The sequence below is a fragment of the Buceros rhinoceros genome, unplaced genomic scaffold (genome assembly GCF_000710305.1).
Source record: "Buceros rhinoceros silvestris isolate BGI_N320 unplaced genomic scaffold, ASM71030v1 scaffold8662, whole genome shotgun sequence".
In the NCBI taxonomy this organism is placed as follows: domain Eukaryota; kingdom Metazoa; phylum Chordata; class Aves; order Bucerotiformes; family Bucerotidae; genus Buceros; species Buceros rhinoceros.
In genome coordinates this window covers 85,078-102,302 of record NW_010397150.1, presented here as the reverse complement: position 1 = coordinate 102,302, position 17,225 = coordinate 85,078, and the positions used below count along the sequence as shown (strand labels likewise).

Below are 17,225 nucleotides of genomic sequence, written 5' to 3'. Positions count from 1 at the left end.
GCAGGTCTTCCTTTTCTATTTTAGGGGGAAAAAATAAAGAGAAAATCCATCCCTGTTCATTTGTTTGTATGTTTTCAACATCTTTTTTGCAAAGTTCTCTTCTGTTTTCTTTCTTTCATCTTTTCAAAGGTTTTAGGCTTTTCATTGCTCGTGGCTGGTTTCTGGCTTAATAGGTAGTGAAATGTTTATGTTGTGACGGTAGTATGTGGAAGGGAAGTTTTTTTACTTAGACTTACTAGTTTTGTGTTAGACTTACTAGTTTTGTATTCTGAAACTAAGAATTTCCTCAGTCCTCCTCAACAGAGAGAGATTTCTTGACCTTATAAGTAAATGAGGTGCAGTTTTAATTACCTAAGCAAGTATACATTTTAAATCTAGTATAGGAGATGCATTTATGAGTTTGCTGAACCTTTGATGTTCCATGAAGAGTTTAGAACACTCTTTGCAGAGCTTTTATCCTTCCAAGAACGGAAGGAAACTCAGCAGCTTGCTAGTACTTAAAGTACCAATTATCTTTAAGATAACAACAAAGCTGAACTTTTCACTCCTTTGAAGAACACACACAAAAAATATTTTTATGGATTGCAAATTGGAAAAAGGCGTTTTCTTGCTCTTTGGAAATTACCCTGCACTTGCGAGCTGAAGACTTGAACTGCCGCTTTCTCACTTGTAGGAAGGCTATGTTTCTTCTGTGCCTTCTAACTTTACAGCTAGTTTGCTTGTCAGTTTAGAAGTGAGTAGTGTATGTGTGTCTTTCACAATACTTTAAATCTCATTTTGTGATTCACTTTATAATTTAGAAAACTCATTGTCTGCTGTATCGGGCACAGCTGGCAGGTGTTGATGATAGGTGCAGGTCTGCAGGGCAACCTGTGTGGGAGGAAGGAGATCTGGGTCTGCTTGAAGCTAATCCTAGCCAGCTCTGCAACAGGCAAACTCACTCAACACCATGCACCAAACTGCCCACCAGAGTGCGTGGTGCCTTTGCAAAACATGCTTGAGAAAGGGTGGTAAATGCTGAAATTAAGAGAAAAAGAAGAGGGAAAAAAAGAAATGGCAGAAGAGACAGGTGCAGAGCAGCCGCCTGAACAGGAGCTGGGGCCACAGTAGTGACTGTACATTCAGGCACCAAGAGGCATTACTCAAAAGGGAGTGTTGCTGATGGAGGAACTATAGGAGAGTGACCTCGGTCTTCTGCTCATCCTGTAACCTCTCTGAAGGCTCATGTGAGGTGAGAACAAAATGGGAATAGGATAGATTTTGCAGAGGCAAGAGATGTTTCCTAAATGTGTGTGTGTGTGAGTTTCTTCTGACAGTAAGTTCATTACATTGGTTGAAATTCCTCATACTGTTTTTTGTTTTTTTTTTTTTCTGTGACAGGTGCAAAGTAGTCAAATAATCATGATGTTGTTTGTTAATTATTTTGCCACTTACAACTTTCTGCTTGTTTTCCCTGGTCATTTGGAATGTTTCTCACCTCATTTGGTACTTTGATGTGACCCTGACTTAGCTTCTTGGACAGGAGACCTTATTTATGGCTTGTCTTCTTCAGTATTTCCTCCGAATTGTTTTTCTGCTGTTCTCAGTGATGGTTGACTTTCTGCTCTCTGACAGTCCCATCATTGTGTCCACCAATTCTCTATGTTGTCTTAATATGTCTCTTTGGTTCGCTTTACCCTTCTTCAACTGGGAATAAACGTCAGAAAAATGGCATAAATTTTAAATAAAAATCTGTTAGAAAGTGGCTATCACTTAAATGCCAATGTGGCTGGTTGTATCTAGCAAAATAAAAGCTGATGCAAAGTAACTTTAATCTGAAAACTGCAGTTCATAAAATAAAGCAAAGTTCCTGGTTAAACTGCTTAAATAAAGAGGCACTGGTAATGAAGTTTGCAGAAGAGTATAGAGTATATTACCCTATCTCAGGATATTTGCTGGGCTGACCATTTAAATCTCTTGAGCTGCAGTAAATGTCCTTGGAAAAGCTAAATTTTTGCTCACTATCCTAACCTGCCTTAGGTTTTCCTATAGTCCCTTTCATGGGGTGTGTCTTTACTGTCATTGAAACTGAGCTCAAAGTTAACTGATACAATCTAATGTCTATATCAAATAGACATTTGGAAATAAGCTAAACAAATGTTGTAGAGACCTCACTTGAAAGACTTATCTCAAGTTTTCATCCTTTTCCAAGAGGAGAGTTTTAATTTATAAAAACCTCTAAAGCGTTCCTATAGCCTTGTCTTAAAGATGCTATAGGAACATAAAATTTGATTGTTTCTTTGCAGGTCCTGCTCTCGGATGCTGGAAGCATTCCAGTGTTGCACAGGGTATCACAATACACAGAAGAACTGACAATCATCATATGAGGTTTTTTCTGAACAAGTATTGCAGTGTTACTTACCTTTTTGTCTTTCTTTTTTTCTGTAAACAATAGCATTGAATGAAAGACTTCAGCGGGAAGTGGCAGAGTCTGAGAAAACATTTTATATTGCTCAGCAGAAGTGGAAAGAACAAGAGCAAAGACTTGCAAATGAGAAGGATGATATCCGCAGAACTTGCAGCAGTGAATATGAATTGCTTCTTAAGGAAAGGACCAAGCTAGAAATTGTTTTGCAGGTATGATGTGTTAATAGTTGGAAAGTTGCATGAGATGACGGCTGGAACTTTTTTGGTCCAAGTTTGTTGTAGGTTGGGGTTTTTCTGGTTTAGATAAAAATATCTCCCAAGCAATTTAATACTGTAGAATATTTCTGAAGAAGGTAGCTTTACAAGGTTACACTTCCTGTGTCACAGTCTTTTCTGATTTGGAGAAATGTGTTGAGGCTGCTTTTCATGGTAAATACCTAAACCAAGTCACCAGTCCATAGTGGTAGTGAGGCCTGTTTGCACTGTCATGCAGAGCTGAGTTAGTAAAATCAGGGCCACCCAACACTTAGCTTCTGTTTTCATTTCCCATTTGCCTCTCCCAGTCTGACATCTAATAGCCTATGAACATGAATATAATTTGTATAATATGGAGATTACACACTGTCAGGAAACCCAAACAGTGATGATGGGATTTACAGCTGTACATTGTACATTATTGACTCCATACCACATATGTTAAATGACTGGTGTTGGAAATTCTGGAAATTTTGGTTAGAAAAAAATTGTTTAATGCAAAGAGGTGGCCTTATAATCTGTTTTAGACTGTGATTTTTGTTTAATACTGAGAGGTGGCCTTATAATCTGTTTTAGACTAAAGGTTTTTTAGTCTTCAGATAACTTGTTTTCTTGTATTTAATGAAAAAAGTAGTTTTCAAATTTGAGTTGCACTGGTATGTATAAATCCTTTAGATGTTAAATATGTAAAAAAAATTAATAAGAATTAACTTTTAAAAAACTTTAAAAAATCAATTGGTCTATTCAGTTCCATTGAATTACATTTTTAAAGAAATGTAGTAGCATTAAGGTGTGAAATGGTGAGTCAGCATATCCAACTTTTACCTGCTCCACAAGGCCAAAAACAATTACACAACTATAATTTAATAATTTTAATATGTTTTAGTTGACAATTGAATTACCTTACATCTTAGCAATGTAATAATACCATCTGAGGAGAACCAAGAATGTATTCAGCTGTAGTTATGCTTTTAAAGAAGTGTAGTGCAGAGGCTCTGTTAAGGCTGATAGCCATTTACTCATATGCAAGGCATGTATAGAGAACAGAGTGTCACTAAGAGAGTCACTTTCATTTATTTAGTGAGACTTTTTCATCTTTCATATTCCTATTTTCTTCTCTTATAGCTCCTTTTAAGATGAGGCAGGCTCATCTCAGTTGGTCTAGGCACTGGTCAAGCAGTAGAAAATTAGTGCTGCTTTCTTGCCACCTGGTCAGTTCCAAGCCTGGAACAGTGATAAACACTCTTCCCAAATGACACACAACAGTACTTAGCTGACAGTCTGATAGCCAAGTTCTAACAGCAAGCCTACCTGTTGTACTACATCACGGTGCTGTTGGGCAGATTCTATACGGCACCTGTAGGAGCAGCTCTTAAAAAAACATGGTAGAGAGGATCCCTTAGTTATGTGTATTACAGAAGTCCTGTGAACTTACTCTTCACCTGTTTATTTGAAGACAAGGTCTGGAAAGAGAGGTGCAATAATGAGACGTGAAGTAGAAATCGAGTAGTGTGTGTGTATGTAGTGTTTCTCTCTGTGGAGAACTCCTCTAAAAGGAGTTGTGCTCTGTTATCTTAATGATCAGGAGCCGTGATGTTGGAGAAGGATCCCACTGAACTGGATTTCCTGTGAATGAAGGATAAAACCAAAGTTTCCTCCTCTCTCTCTTCCCAGTCATTTTGTGGATATGATGAACAGTGCTTTGAAGGAACAGTTAAGAGAACCATAAAGGAATAATTATAAAAAAAAAAAAAAAAGAGAAAGCCAAGGAGATAGAAGGTATCGGAGAAAAACATATGAGCTGATTGACAGGTGATACCCCAACGTCTCCCTTCTCAAACAGAAATATGACTCAGTTTTCATTCAAAGCTGATGCTTACAAAAGTAGAGTTAGGTGTATCCTGTGACGAAACCTATTTTTAGATGCAGTTTAGTTTTCTAAGCTGCCAGGTGAAGCAGGCTGAGAGTGGAGCTTTGCCTCTGAGTTCTGGCTAACAGTGGGCCAAGTTAAGTTGAGGAGGCTTTGGAACGGACTTAACTTCTATTCTAGACACTGTTTTTTAGAAGCTGCATTCAGTGAGTGTAATGCTGTGTAAAATGAGCGATGTGGGAGAGGTGCACTCTCTCAAGTGAAGTTTGGTCTTAGATCAAAAGGAGCAGTGGATTGTTTGGGACAGTGTTTTCTGTCAATGGATGTATATTCAGCAGTAGAGGTGATCTGTAAGTGCAGGTATTTGGTCAGTAACTGTATTAAAGCTAGAAAATTGTTCACCTTTAAGATAAGCGTGATTCACTACAAGGTGTCAACTCCTAACCTGCTTTCAACAGGAAAAACTTCCTGTTTTCCTGTTTGCTATTTTGTAGCTATTCCCCTGCCCATCATCCTAGTTACAGGTTTTATGCATAATTATAAAATTCCGGCAAATTAAAAACACATACATAAATACTTTTCCAGCAAGTAAAAAAGTTCATAAATAATTGTCAAATGTGGACTTGACTGCCTTAGTTGTTGTTGACAGCTTAATTGATTTGAACTTGACAGATAAGTGTCAGAAGGATCTGGGTTTATAAATTGTGACTTCAAATGTGTTCCAGTCTTTTGCATTGTGTATTTACAGGCTTGTTTTAAATACTTTCGTTGTTACTATGAGTTATGAAATGAAAGGTAGCTAAAGTGGATTTAATTTTGCTCTTAATATATACATAGAAGAGAAATTTTAAGTATGTGTGCAAATCTTGGTTGGAAAAACTAAACTTCATGAACTGTAATTCTGAACTTGGCTATGAAAATGCTGAGGCAAGCATGGAAACGAACCTTAACCTATTGAAATGTGTCTCTAAGATAGGGAGGGAGAGTAATCCTCTATGCTTCCTGACAGGTTTGTAGCATGCTCTATTGGGTGTGCTTAGCATGCCATCCGCTTCCTACTAAGAGACAGTAAGTGCAATAGCATCACCTTGTGGTTAGTCAGAATATAGTATTTCTTCACAGAACACTCAGTTTTTCTTTAGACTATTTGTGAGATCACGTTGTTTACACACACTCTTTAAGAAAATCAGCCATGTTTTTCACAAACAGATATAGATATGATATGTAGGTGTGTGTGTATATATATATATATATGGGTTCTTTTTACATGGTGTAGTATGTTTCTCTTTCAACCTTCTAAGTGCAGGTTCTAAGACCTGGGATAGTCTTGCACAATTTCATACCAAGTCTGAGAAGTTTGGAAGCTTCTCTAAGATTCTGAAATCCTGCAAATGTTGACTTGTATAACAAGATGTATTCATATTAATGATAGTCTGATTAATGTTAACTACATTTCTAGTATAAAATGTTTTTAAAATCTTGATGTAGTATTTCCAGCATTACTTAGTCCATGTGTGCTTTTCCCACCTCTCTTTTGTTAATATCTGGAAGACATACCTGAAGAGATAAATATCTCTGTATCTCTCTGGTATGGAGAGAGTGAGAGTAGTTTCTAGTAACTATTTGTATAAAAATGGTTAATTTTTTTTTTTATGCTGATAGCAAGAAACCTATGCATTGATTCGATATCACAGGCAAAGTTAGAGGATTAGCTTAAATTTAGTCTTTAACCAGGCTTTTAACTATTTTTTCATTATTTTGATTTATCGAGGTTCCTGTTTTTTTTCACATGTGTACTCGTTGTTATCTTTTCAGAAGATGCCAAAAAATCATGCCATAGTGTCTGTACATGAAAGAAGAGAGAAAATAAGTTTAGCTTTTTCAGTTACTAGTTGGTAACAGCACTGTAGAAGAGTTGTGATTCCCTTATTGTCATGCTTGAGTGGCCAAAACTTTCTACCTTCAGTCTGGAAGAACTTTCAAAATTCATTTTTCAAACTTTAGAAACTAGACTTGTATTTCTTTGATCTTCATATATAAACATGGTTCTGTCTTAATCTTCCAAAGAATCATTCTATATGAATAATTCATTTTCTCCTCCTCCTCCTCCCCGCTCTGCAGATGCATTATGATTAGTAATTTCTGGAAACAAGATTATTTGATGTAAGAGTAATAGCAGAATTTGCAGACCAGCTGGTTTATTTTCACAAAATGTCTCTTGCCATGGTATTCAATAGCAGTAAATGAATGGGAGGACTTACTGTAATCTTTCCGTGTTTTCCACAGAAAGTAATTTTATCAAATTGAGTCTCCAAAGGTCCTTCAACTAAATCGCTGGATTTGTAGCTTGCTTCTGATGCTGGTTATGGAAAAGCTTATTCCTGTCCACTAAACCAGAGCTATTCTTTTTGAGACTTCTGGGATCTCCAGATTAAGTTTGTGCTAGAGTATTGAGGTTCATTATTTGGCTACTTTCCTCTGAGCCTGGTGTGGTGTGAATGTGGATTTTGCAGCACTCCACAGAATTCTGAGTCCAGTAGTGTTAGTAATTGTCCCAGTCTGTAGCTTGGTTCAACTTCTGAATGCAGAAATTGAAGTAGGGAACAGCTTGGTTATTTTATTCTACTGAGAACTTCATAGTTCATGTAGATAATTTTAAAAAGTAGTTCAGTTCATAGACAAAGAAAGTCCTTCTTGGAATAGCAGAAATAAAGACTGTTTAGTTTATGGGAGTATTTATTTCTAAAAATGTCTCATTTGATTTCACGTCCTAACAATTAAAAGCAGAACAAAATAGAACTTCTGTCCCTATGTATAATTTTGTCAAATATGCCTAAATGTTTCCCTCTCCATCATTGCCATTGAGCTGGGCGAGAGGAGTTTGGAAGAACAGTCTTGTACTCTTTAAAGGGAAAGATTTCCTGTGGGGAAATGGCTCTGGTTTTAGTATTACCACAGAAGGTCACATTAATAACGTGTTTTTTGAACCAATGCATTTTACCTGGTGGTGAATGAAGAGCATGTCTGTTGTTGGGTAAATGGTTGTTGACATGTGCTAACAGGTTAGATTTTAATAACCTGTTCTAAGGCAGTCTCCATTCACAAAGTATTCCTCTTTTGAACTCTTTACTGTAATACTTTAATAAAAGTGTCTCTTAATGCTTTATTTTTTCAAGGAGCAGAATAATGCACTGCAAAATATACGCAAGAAAATGAAACATGTGGAGTTGGAACATAATGGCTGTACTGACCTGCTGAGACGCCAGGCTGGTGAGCTTGAATACAGTGCTGAACGAGAGGAGCAACTTAAAAGAGAACTTGAAGTAAGGCTTTTTGACTATTGCTATTATGCTCAGCAAGCACTGGCACTTGGGTCAGTTTCATTTCTGAAGGATGGAACTTTCCTGTTAGGCTGAGAATTCTGTGTACTGGATTAACAAAACATTGAAATTGGTTTCAAAGAAAAGGCTGAACAGGTGAATGCCACTTAAACTGTGTGCCTGACGAGACTGGTGTTTGAACAGCAGATGGGAAGCGTGAAAACAAGATTAACTTTGCTTTAGGAAATCTGTACCTTTTCCCTAACGTCTTAATTTGTCTATCTTCCTTAAGAATAGATTTTAAGAATTAGTGAATTTGCAGTAGAGAATATACTGAAGCTCAGAAATTCACCAGATGGTATGCTAGGTAGAGAGAATAATGTGCTGGAAGACCAGAGTGGTGTTATGGTAGCCTCCTTCTATTTACACTCAAATGCTGCAGGTAGTTTTAGTTGGCCTGTCCATTGAGTGACATCTGTTGCTGAGAACTCTTAAGTCTAAGACTAATATCTTGTAAGTGTGCTCCTTTTACAAAACTGCTAGTTCTCTCCTAAGTTTTGACATTTTGTTTGTCCGCTCATAGGCTTTGTAGTAAACTATGTTATCTGTCTGGACCAAGAAAAACTTTGTTGGTAGAACATTTGTCACTGCAGAAAAGCATAGCCACTGGATGATTCTTTATCCTGATGTAAGTTTTCTACCAAACGCATCTTTAAATATTTTCTGCAATGAATTTTACAATTTTATTGGCTCTTGCAGGATATTGGGAGCCCTTAAGGAGTAAGTGATACACAGATTTCAGCTGTGTTTGTTATTTTTCTTTTAAAGGCAAAAACAATGTTTAAAGCATTGATTGCTAGGTAGGTAGAACCCAGCATTGAAGATGAAATACAAAAGGAATTTCCTACAGGGAAGATCAAAGCTCATCAGCTAAAACCACTGACTTATTGACCAACAAGGTAGACTTTTGTGCCCTCAGAGAGATCTACAGGAAATCCATTGTCAGGTATTGTGAGCTGCACATACTGGCCTAAGCAGAATTACCTTCAGTTGTAGAGTGCTGCGTACTGTGAAGTTCCAATAGCCCATTAAAAAACAAAGATTTTTGCTTCCAAGTACTTGAATGAGGGCTTTTTTGTGACTTCATGGCTTTTAATATATTAACATAGGAATAATGAGCTGAAAGAAGAAGCAAGGCAGCAAGTTATCTTTCTAAATATTTTGATTGAGAGTGCTCACCATCTGTAAATTTGAAAAGGAAGCACTCAGTTCCTGGAAAATTTCTGTCTGCTATGCCCTGGGCATGGTTTTAACATGGAACGGTCTATCAAACACAATCAGCTAGGCTGTTTACATCGATGCTGAATTTTTATCAATTTCTTTTAACTTATTGAATCTCTTAATAATATTATGAGAAGACAATGTATTCACACTACAGGAAAAGATCTTGAAGTCAGAGAGATTACCTGATAAGCATCTCTGAAAATACCTAGATATTTTAAGCTAGATATTTTAAGCTTTCAATATTGATTACTGCAGGCTGTATTGATTACTGTACACTTCATACTGAATAGTGGACTCAAAACTCCAGAGTTCTAGATGATGACCATAGCATCATCTGCTCTTCCAATGTACCAGTATTCTGCATCACCATTTGTGGAGCAAAATGTGTTCTGCCTTTTCTGTGGTCATGAAAGGTTGCAGTGGTTCTCAAGTTCAGAATTCAGGTTAATAAAATCTGTTTTAAATGTTCTCTCACCCATAATCCTCTTCCAGAAAATTGTATACTGGGAAATAATTTAGTATTAACAGAGTTTGAAATCTAATTGCAACCTTTCTTTGATTTATGAATTTGTTTATAAATTCCTCTTACCTTCTGGAGCTCAGTTTAGCTGAGGTATCTGTCCTTCATGCTGAAGTAAGAGTGGAAGGACCTCAACCAAAAGGACAAGATAAGTGGCTCTTAACTATTGTAGCACAGTTATTGGAACTTTGGTCTTGGAGGCTATAAAGGAAGGAAACGGGGGAGTGTTCAAGGACAGACATAAAGCAGGGAGATGGGCACAACCTTTCCTTCTAATTTGGTTGAAAGAAAGGACTATGCTCTTTGCAAAGGTCGTGCCACGTTACGAAGTAGAAAAAAGTAATTCTGTGAAGCCTAGAGGTTGTTGGAATTAAAACACATTGTTGCCAGTAGAATTTCCTCCTCTCTGCCTTAACAACTGCCTCACTAGCATGATAGCCTCTATGGACCACATTCTTAGTTGCCAGATTCTTCTGACATTATGGAAGAGGCATTAAAGAAGGGTGTTAAAGCCTGGGCAGTAGTTTTTATTGTGTGCCAACGTGCTGAAGTCTCCCTGTGTTTCTGCCCATCTGGTATTATTCCCACATAGTTCTGTGGTGTTCTAGCTATCAATTTAAAACTCCTCAATGTATGGTAATAAGTTTTACCCTTGTTAGAAATATGGGTAAAGTTCTGGTAACCAGCCCTGTACCTTAAGCTGTAGTTAAATACAACTCTTATTTTTGCCTGTGATTTCAATATTTGAGATGGATTTTCATTCAGATACAGCAGCCTTAAAGTAGTATACTCCAGACAGAATGGTCTACATTTATTCATTAAGTAGTCCTATATTTCTGTATCTCTCTTGAGGGAATTTTTAGCTTACAGATTGAAATTTGGATTTTGTGGAAAGATGGACCCAGGAGACATGCCTTATTTAAATTTCCATGCAGAGTACCTTGTGTTAATGGGCATTTGGTTAGAAAATTTGTACTTAAGTTCTAGATGATGGCAGCAAACTTCTTAAGGTGATTTGTGTGAAGAACAGTGTAATTGTAATTAAAAGGCAATCTTAGAATCTTTTGTTATATGCTGCTTTATGCGCAGTGAGGATGAACTTTTTTTTGGAGTTCACAAAGTTATTCCTTTACTACCCTCTGCCAGACATGAGGGAGAGGTCCATGGGAAAATACCTGTTTCAGTGGTGATAGGAAATGGTAAATTTAGAATCTTTTTGTATGATGGCACTCTTATGAAGAATTGTATCTAACTGACTATATTTTAGAGAAAGGGAGATTTAAAAAGTCTGCCCCCACCTTTTTTTTGTTTGGTTTTTTTGTTTGTTGGTTTGTCCTAATATTAGTCTGGTTTTATCCTTCATTCCAGACATATCCTGTCATTCCAGACAGGGCCTAAAAGAGGAGTTTCTAGAGTTAGAAATAAAAAGAAAGAATAATGGCAAGTTTCTGTGAACTCTTCAGTGGAAAGATAGCTGTTGGTACAGTGTCTAACCTGCTAGCTTTCCAGTTTGTATGATGCCAATGTGGTATATCAATACATGGACATGGAATTCTTCTAAAGTGGAACACGTACCGTACCTTCTATCATTCTGCCTCTTTATCCTGAGATTCAGTAGTAAAACAAAATCTTGATATATTTGTACTGAAGATTTGAGTGATGGTCTATCTCAGTATTTGCAGAAGGTATATGTACATGCAATAGTTTAAGGCCATGGGTGTATTATTTCTTACTGTATCTAAGACAGCAAAACATGAAATTTAGGTCCCAGCTAAAAACAAAACAAATCCCTGCAAACTCATGGACCTGCTTTATTTTTCTCTTTGTTATTAATTGCACCATGAACTTCAGTGTTAGGCAACTTATAGTTCTCATAAGAAAGACCTGAAAAAGCTCCAAAGCAGTGTGAGAGGGGACACATTCCTCAGCCAGTTAAAAGTGCTGCTGGTTAAACTTCAAACTACTTGTCTTCTATGACTACACACATCTTGATGGCTTACCACTACTTAATCATTTGCTTTCCAGTGTCCTCACTCTAGTGTCATCTAGTGGCATCTAGGAATTCTAGCTACTGTGACTGTCTTATATATCCTCTGAGCACTGCAAATTTGTAATATCTCTGTGGTGGCTCCGAGGTTCACGTTTTTCCAGTTACAAGCTCACTGACATAATGGACTTTCTGAGAAGACCTTCCACTTTATCATCTCCTGTGTCAGGATATTATTCAAGTGCAGTTTGAAGGCTGTTAGCTCTTACCTTGCTATCAGACTGATGTTGTTTCAATACTGTTGTATGTAGCCCTCACCAGGAGTTAGTTGAAGTCACATGTTAATCTTGTCTATGTGCATGTATAAAGTAACAGTGTCAGTTCATGTACTGCTAAGGGGTTTACCAGCTGCTGAGAATGAGAACCAAACAGGACATCTTTTTCCCCTCAAGGTACCGTGGAAAGAGAGAGCAGTTCTTGTGAGTTTTCCAACTGCCGCTCAGTTGCAGATGGGGAAGGACTTGGTCTTTAAGTCAAGTATGGCTTCTCTGCCAATGAGACATGTTACTCTAGACTTCATAAAGAGGAATTGTTTATAGTGGGGGTTGACTGTGCTGAGTCAGGCTGAAAGAACATTTACTTAAGTAATTAAGAATTGTTTGTAGTTAAGGAACTTTGTAGTTACTAAAATGTTGTTTATTATCCGGACAGGAGATGGCTCCACCTTACCATGATGAAGAGGCATCAGCATTTCTAACACTAGGTGGAAGTGGTTAGTACATTTAGACCTGACCTCCTGATTTGAGTTATGAGTCATAGGGAAATGCTTCTATGTAGGAAAAAGGAAGATGTTAATCTGAATATGGAAGCACAGAAACAGAGTGGGTGGATTATGATCCAGATATGAGGTACACGTGTGTCCTCTTCCCTTAAAACTTTATCTTGGGTGAGAATTTCACATAGGGATTGGACCTCAGCCATAGGCAATTGTAAGTATCCTGACAAATTATTAGTAAAATGAAACTGAAAAATCTTTCAGAAATCGAAGTGGAACCAGAGAAGATGAAAACTACTTCTATTACTGTATCTAAACTTGTAAAGGTATTTTTTCCTATTGTTTTCTTTGTTATTTATCTGATAAGGGGTATTTTGATGTAAATGCGAATGTCAAATGCTTACATTTTTGTGTCTGTGGCATTGCATAAATTTAGAATATTGAATTACTTTTTCAATACGCAGTGCCCCAGTATTCACAAAAATATTACAATACTTAGAGCAAGTGTGAAGGACTGAAAAAAGTGGAAGCCACAAAAGCCAGTTTAGAAAATGTATTGCAAACTGTTAGCATGCAGAAAATACCTTCTAGAAACCACATTGGCATTGATGTGCAACAGGATGCTGGAAAAAGTGTCTGAACCTTAATGGATTAGGATAAACATATACCATGATTGCCCACAAGTTCTAGGGCTGGCATTGAAATTTTCTTTATTAATTTTTATTTGCTGTTTCTCAAAAAGTCACAATTCTGTCTGTGCTACCATGGAAACAGATCCCAGATATCTTTATTCTTTAAATTAAGCCTGAAATTGACTCAGCTTGAGTATCTAAGGAAACTTTGGAGATTCCTTGCGTTTTGGTGTGTTACTTAAGATGTCTGCCTTGATATATCCATATGGATATATATATGTGTATATGTATACACTGCAAGTGCACATGAAAGTAATGAGTGACTGAATTTTGTTGAATAACCAATGTTTTCCTTGCTCAGTAAGCAAACATTTTGTAACCACTGGAGAACCCACTTTTTGGATCCATCCTTGAGATCAATCTTTGTGACTTGGACTGACAAGAAGGCTTCCAATCTAAACCAGAAAGTATTCTCTTTTGATTCCCAGTTGAGAGACTGTGGTCTGGATGTCTGTGCCCCGCAAACTTTCTCTGTAACTTGTTTTCACACAGCTGTTTCTTTGTAGGCAGGCGTAGTGTAAAGTTTTCGGACACATACAGTTTTGTAAGGGTACTGATTCTTACCTTTTGTCTGATTCAAAGAAGTTTGCCTGGCTGACATGAGTCTGGTACCAGTGTCTTTCCGTTTATCAGACAGGGACATGAAACTCCTGTCCTCATCCCGTTTCTCTTTCTGGAATTGTTTTTCTGATGTTCCAGGTTAGAATCATCCCTGACCTTTCTTCCCCTCACAGAGTTCATAGTGGATCATTCTCATTGAAGCATGCACCTTCTCACTGTGAAGTGAAGTGCATATAAGTATTAGTACAGCCTGTTTGAACCTTTACTAACAAACTAGAGAAGATTTTCTATATAGTGGTTTTCTGCAGCTGTGTTCTTCCTAAATAAAACTTCCAGACTCAGCTTGCAATTCAGTTGAAACTTCTATGGCTTAGATAATCAGTGATTCCAAGATTTTCTTCCTTAGAGCAGTCTAAGTAAATTGGTATTTCTTCAATAACTCTGTATTGTTTAACAAGGCTTATGTGCTAATGGCTGGATAGGTTTCGTTTTCCCACTAATTTTCCACTGATTTGCTGGCATCTAACTCTGTTTAAATTCGCTAATGTACAGCGAGCCATAAGCTTCAGCCATCAAATGATAGAACCCAGAAAAAGTACGTTTGTTGCTCCATCAGGCACAGACAGCATCTATATGATTTCTTCAATTTACGTATGTAATTTTTCTGCAAGGTCTTTTAAGCATCTGAATCTCTTCTGGGTAAGACATCTGGTTATATTGGTAAGCTATAATTAAGGTTTGCCTGAGCAATCTGAGGCTTTTCAGGAGAACTTAGTTCACTCTTCATCTTTGGCTTCTAGCAATTCAAGGAAATGGTGACAGTTCCTGTCAGGTCCCTGACAGTGACTTGTCTTGAATAAAAATATATTGTATTTTTCTCCCTAGGTCTTTGTTTTTTGAAGGTCTAGTGAACTAATTTAAACAAGGTTTTAAAAAGCAAAATTGTAACAACTACTGGTAATGAGGCAAAGCTTTAAAGAATCAGTATCTAGAAGAAGATCAGCTTTAAAAGCAAGAATAGGACATTGTGAAGAAACACCAGTTTTGAACAAGTCAATTTTCTTATGCCTTTATACAGGGATATGATCTCCGGGATGGTACCTGTCAAACAGATACTTCTATTTCTAGTTTCTAATTTCATTTCCCTATGTTTACTGTCTTGAATCTCTTTTAATACTTTCCATGGGATATGTCGGGTATATCTAACTCTCCTTTGTTTGGTGCCTAGGGTTCATACCTCTTTTACAGTAGGTTAGACACACTTCTTGCAATTAGCCTGTTTCTCACATTCTAGAGATCATCAGGAATGTCTGTAACTGAAACACTAGTTTTTTCCAGTGCTTCTTTTTTTATAGGCATGTTAATTCTGCAAGTTATTTCTTCAGTGACTTGTGACAACTCAAGCCAATGAACCATCTGCAAATATGTCTGTTTTTAAGTGGAATTGCTCTTCGTTCAGACAGCGAAAGAGTGATATGGTGGCACTTCTTACAGGTGTTTACTTGCTTCTGCTTCTCTTCCCTCATTGTCCCAGGATTTTCTTAGGACTGAAGTTTCTATATTTCTGAGAGTTTGTGTTTAGACCGTGTCTCTTGTCCTTGCAGCTAGTGTTCATTCATGTTGGCCGAAAGAGACGGACTTTACTTTTAAAGAACTATACCGAGAACTGATACCTATATACTCTCTTTCAGAGGTGATTGCTCCAATTTTTCATTCTTGCAGATGCCCTTACTCAAGCCATTATTTATTCTTTCTGGTTTTGTTTTTCTTCTTGGGCCTGGTGAAATCTACCAGTTCTAGGGGGCTCCCTCTGAGAGAGTGAGTTAATCGTTTTGGCAGTGTCGTGCATTTCTTGTTTCAGATGAAGAGAGACATAGTTCTACTTTGGATTGGTGCTCAGGAAATAAAGTAACACTTACAAGTCAAATCCAGTACAGAGCTTGTGAATTAGTAAGTTATGCCTAAAAACTTCGCTTGAAGAATCACTTTTTTTTTTCCATTTCAGTGTTTGCTATGAGAATATACCATTGAACAAACCAACCAAAGACAGAAGAGCTTTTTTGGCTCTTGAGGTTATGCAGTGAAATAGTCTCAGTGACGTTTCTATTTCTTAATTTTTTTTTTTTTTTTTAAATTATGGTTTCTGCTCTAAATGATAGGTACATTCCTTACTTTTTCCTTTGTTCTTCTCTTCAGACTTAGAATTATTTTCAGGCTGACTTTTTAAATGTTACTAAGAAATGAACTTCACATCACTTACGTTTATTCCCTAACTACTTTTACTAGGCTGGCAGTATTCTTGTGCAAAGCCATGCTGTTGACAGATGTTCACCTGTTGGAGGGTGCTAAGGAGTCTTTCCAGACTGAAGCTAGAGGAGTTTGTTGGTTCTCCATTAAGGACAAAGGGGAGTAGGAGCTGATGTTTGGAAGGAAGAATAATATTAAGAGTCTAAATCAATCTATTTTTGAGAATAATCTTAGCAGTATGGAAGTGCAGTGGGAGTGTTTGTGCATGATTTGTGAATTTTTTTATTAAGTATGTTAAGCATATTAGACTCCTGGAAAGAGGCAAAGTTTAAGCCTTTTGACAGACCCTACTGTGGGGTAAGTTTGGTAAGCTTGGTGCTGTTGCTGCTTTTCTCTTTAGTAGACTCTCCATGGACATCTGTTTCAAAACTATCCTTTTGTGTGTGTGATTATACAAACAAAGTTTAAAATAATTGCCAAAAGCTTTTATTTTAACATCTGTTAATGTTTGTTTCTCTTAAGTGTTCATAATCAAGATGCAGTCTACATACTTGCTACTTTGTTTTACTGTTCCATAATCAGTAACTCCAACTGTATTCATGTAACCTTAAATGTGCTTATGTTAAGTGTATTTCTAAAATTGATTCCTTTTTCTTGATCTCCCCGATTTAACTTGAAGCCAACAGACATTTTGGAATGAATTTTTCTTTTCAAGTCAGTTATCAGACAAAGTGAAGAATTATTGATAGAAAACAGCGTAGTTAAAATTTCATGTGCATTTCCATTATAGCAGATCTTTAGTTACTGGTTTTGATAAAAATATTTTTCCAGATGAAATCTGAGTCCAGGGCTTCATCTGGACATACATATCTGGTGATAACTTTTCTTTCAAGTTACAATAAATACAAATTTTTTCAGCTTGGATCACTTAAAAAAAAATTTAGTTAAAATATAGACTACTTCTTGAACCCTTTGTAGGCAAGCCAAATTTCCAAGTAGATTTCTAGCAGAGTCGTTTGCATTTTTGTCTTTTCTAAATGTTCTAGAAATGGTTAAGAAAGATACAATAGTTTGATTCAGAGAATTCAATTTTGCTTAAACTAAGCATGCATGTCAAGGTTGTTCTTCTGCATAATGAGATGCAGTAACTGACTAAAGTAGTCAGGATATTTGTAAAGGAGATCATGAACGTCCTGATAATTGCTAGACAAAAAACATAACAGAATAGTTACAGGTCTGGAAACACAGCAGTAACAAAATAGTAGGTTAGTGCTTTAAAACGTTAGAGAGTTGACAGATTTTTGTTGT

At 36.9% G+C, this 17,225-nt stretch overlaps 1 protein-coding gene across 1 annotated transcript in view; it reads left to right on the top strand.

Annotated features, from left to right (window-relative positions):
* CCDC171 (coiled-coil domain containing 171) overlaps positions 1–17,225 on the top strand; it is a gene marked incomplete at its 3' end in the record, with an annotated part of 103,521 nt that overhangs the window by 6,068 nt on the left and 80,228 nt on the right. The window contains exons 3-4 of the mRNA XM_010146142.1: positions 2,435–2,616; positions 7,708–7,854. Of these exons, the coding sequence (XP_010144444.1) occupies positions 2,435–2,616; positions 7,708–7,854 (329 nt within the window). The remainder of the gene's footprint in view (positions 1–2,434; positions 2,617–7,707; positions 7,855–17,225) is intronic.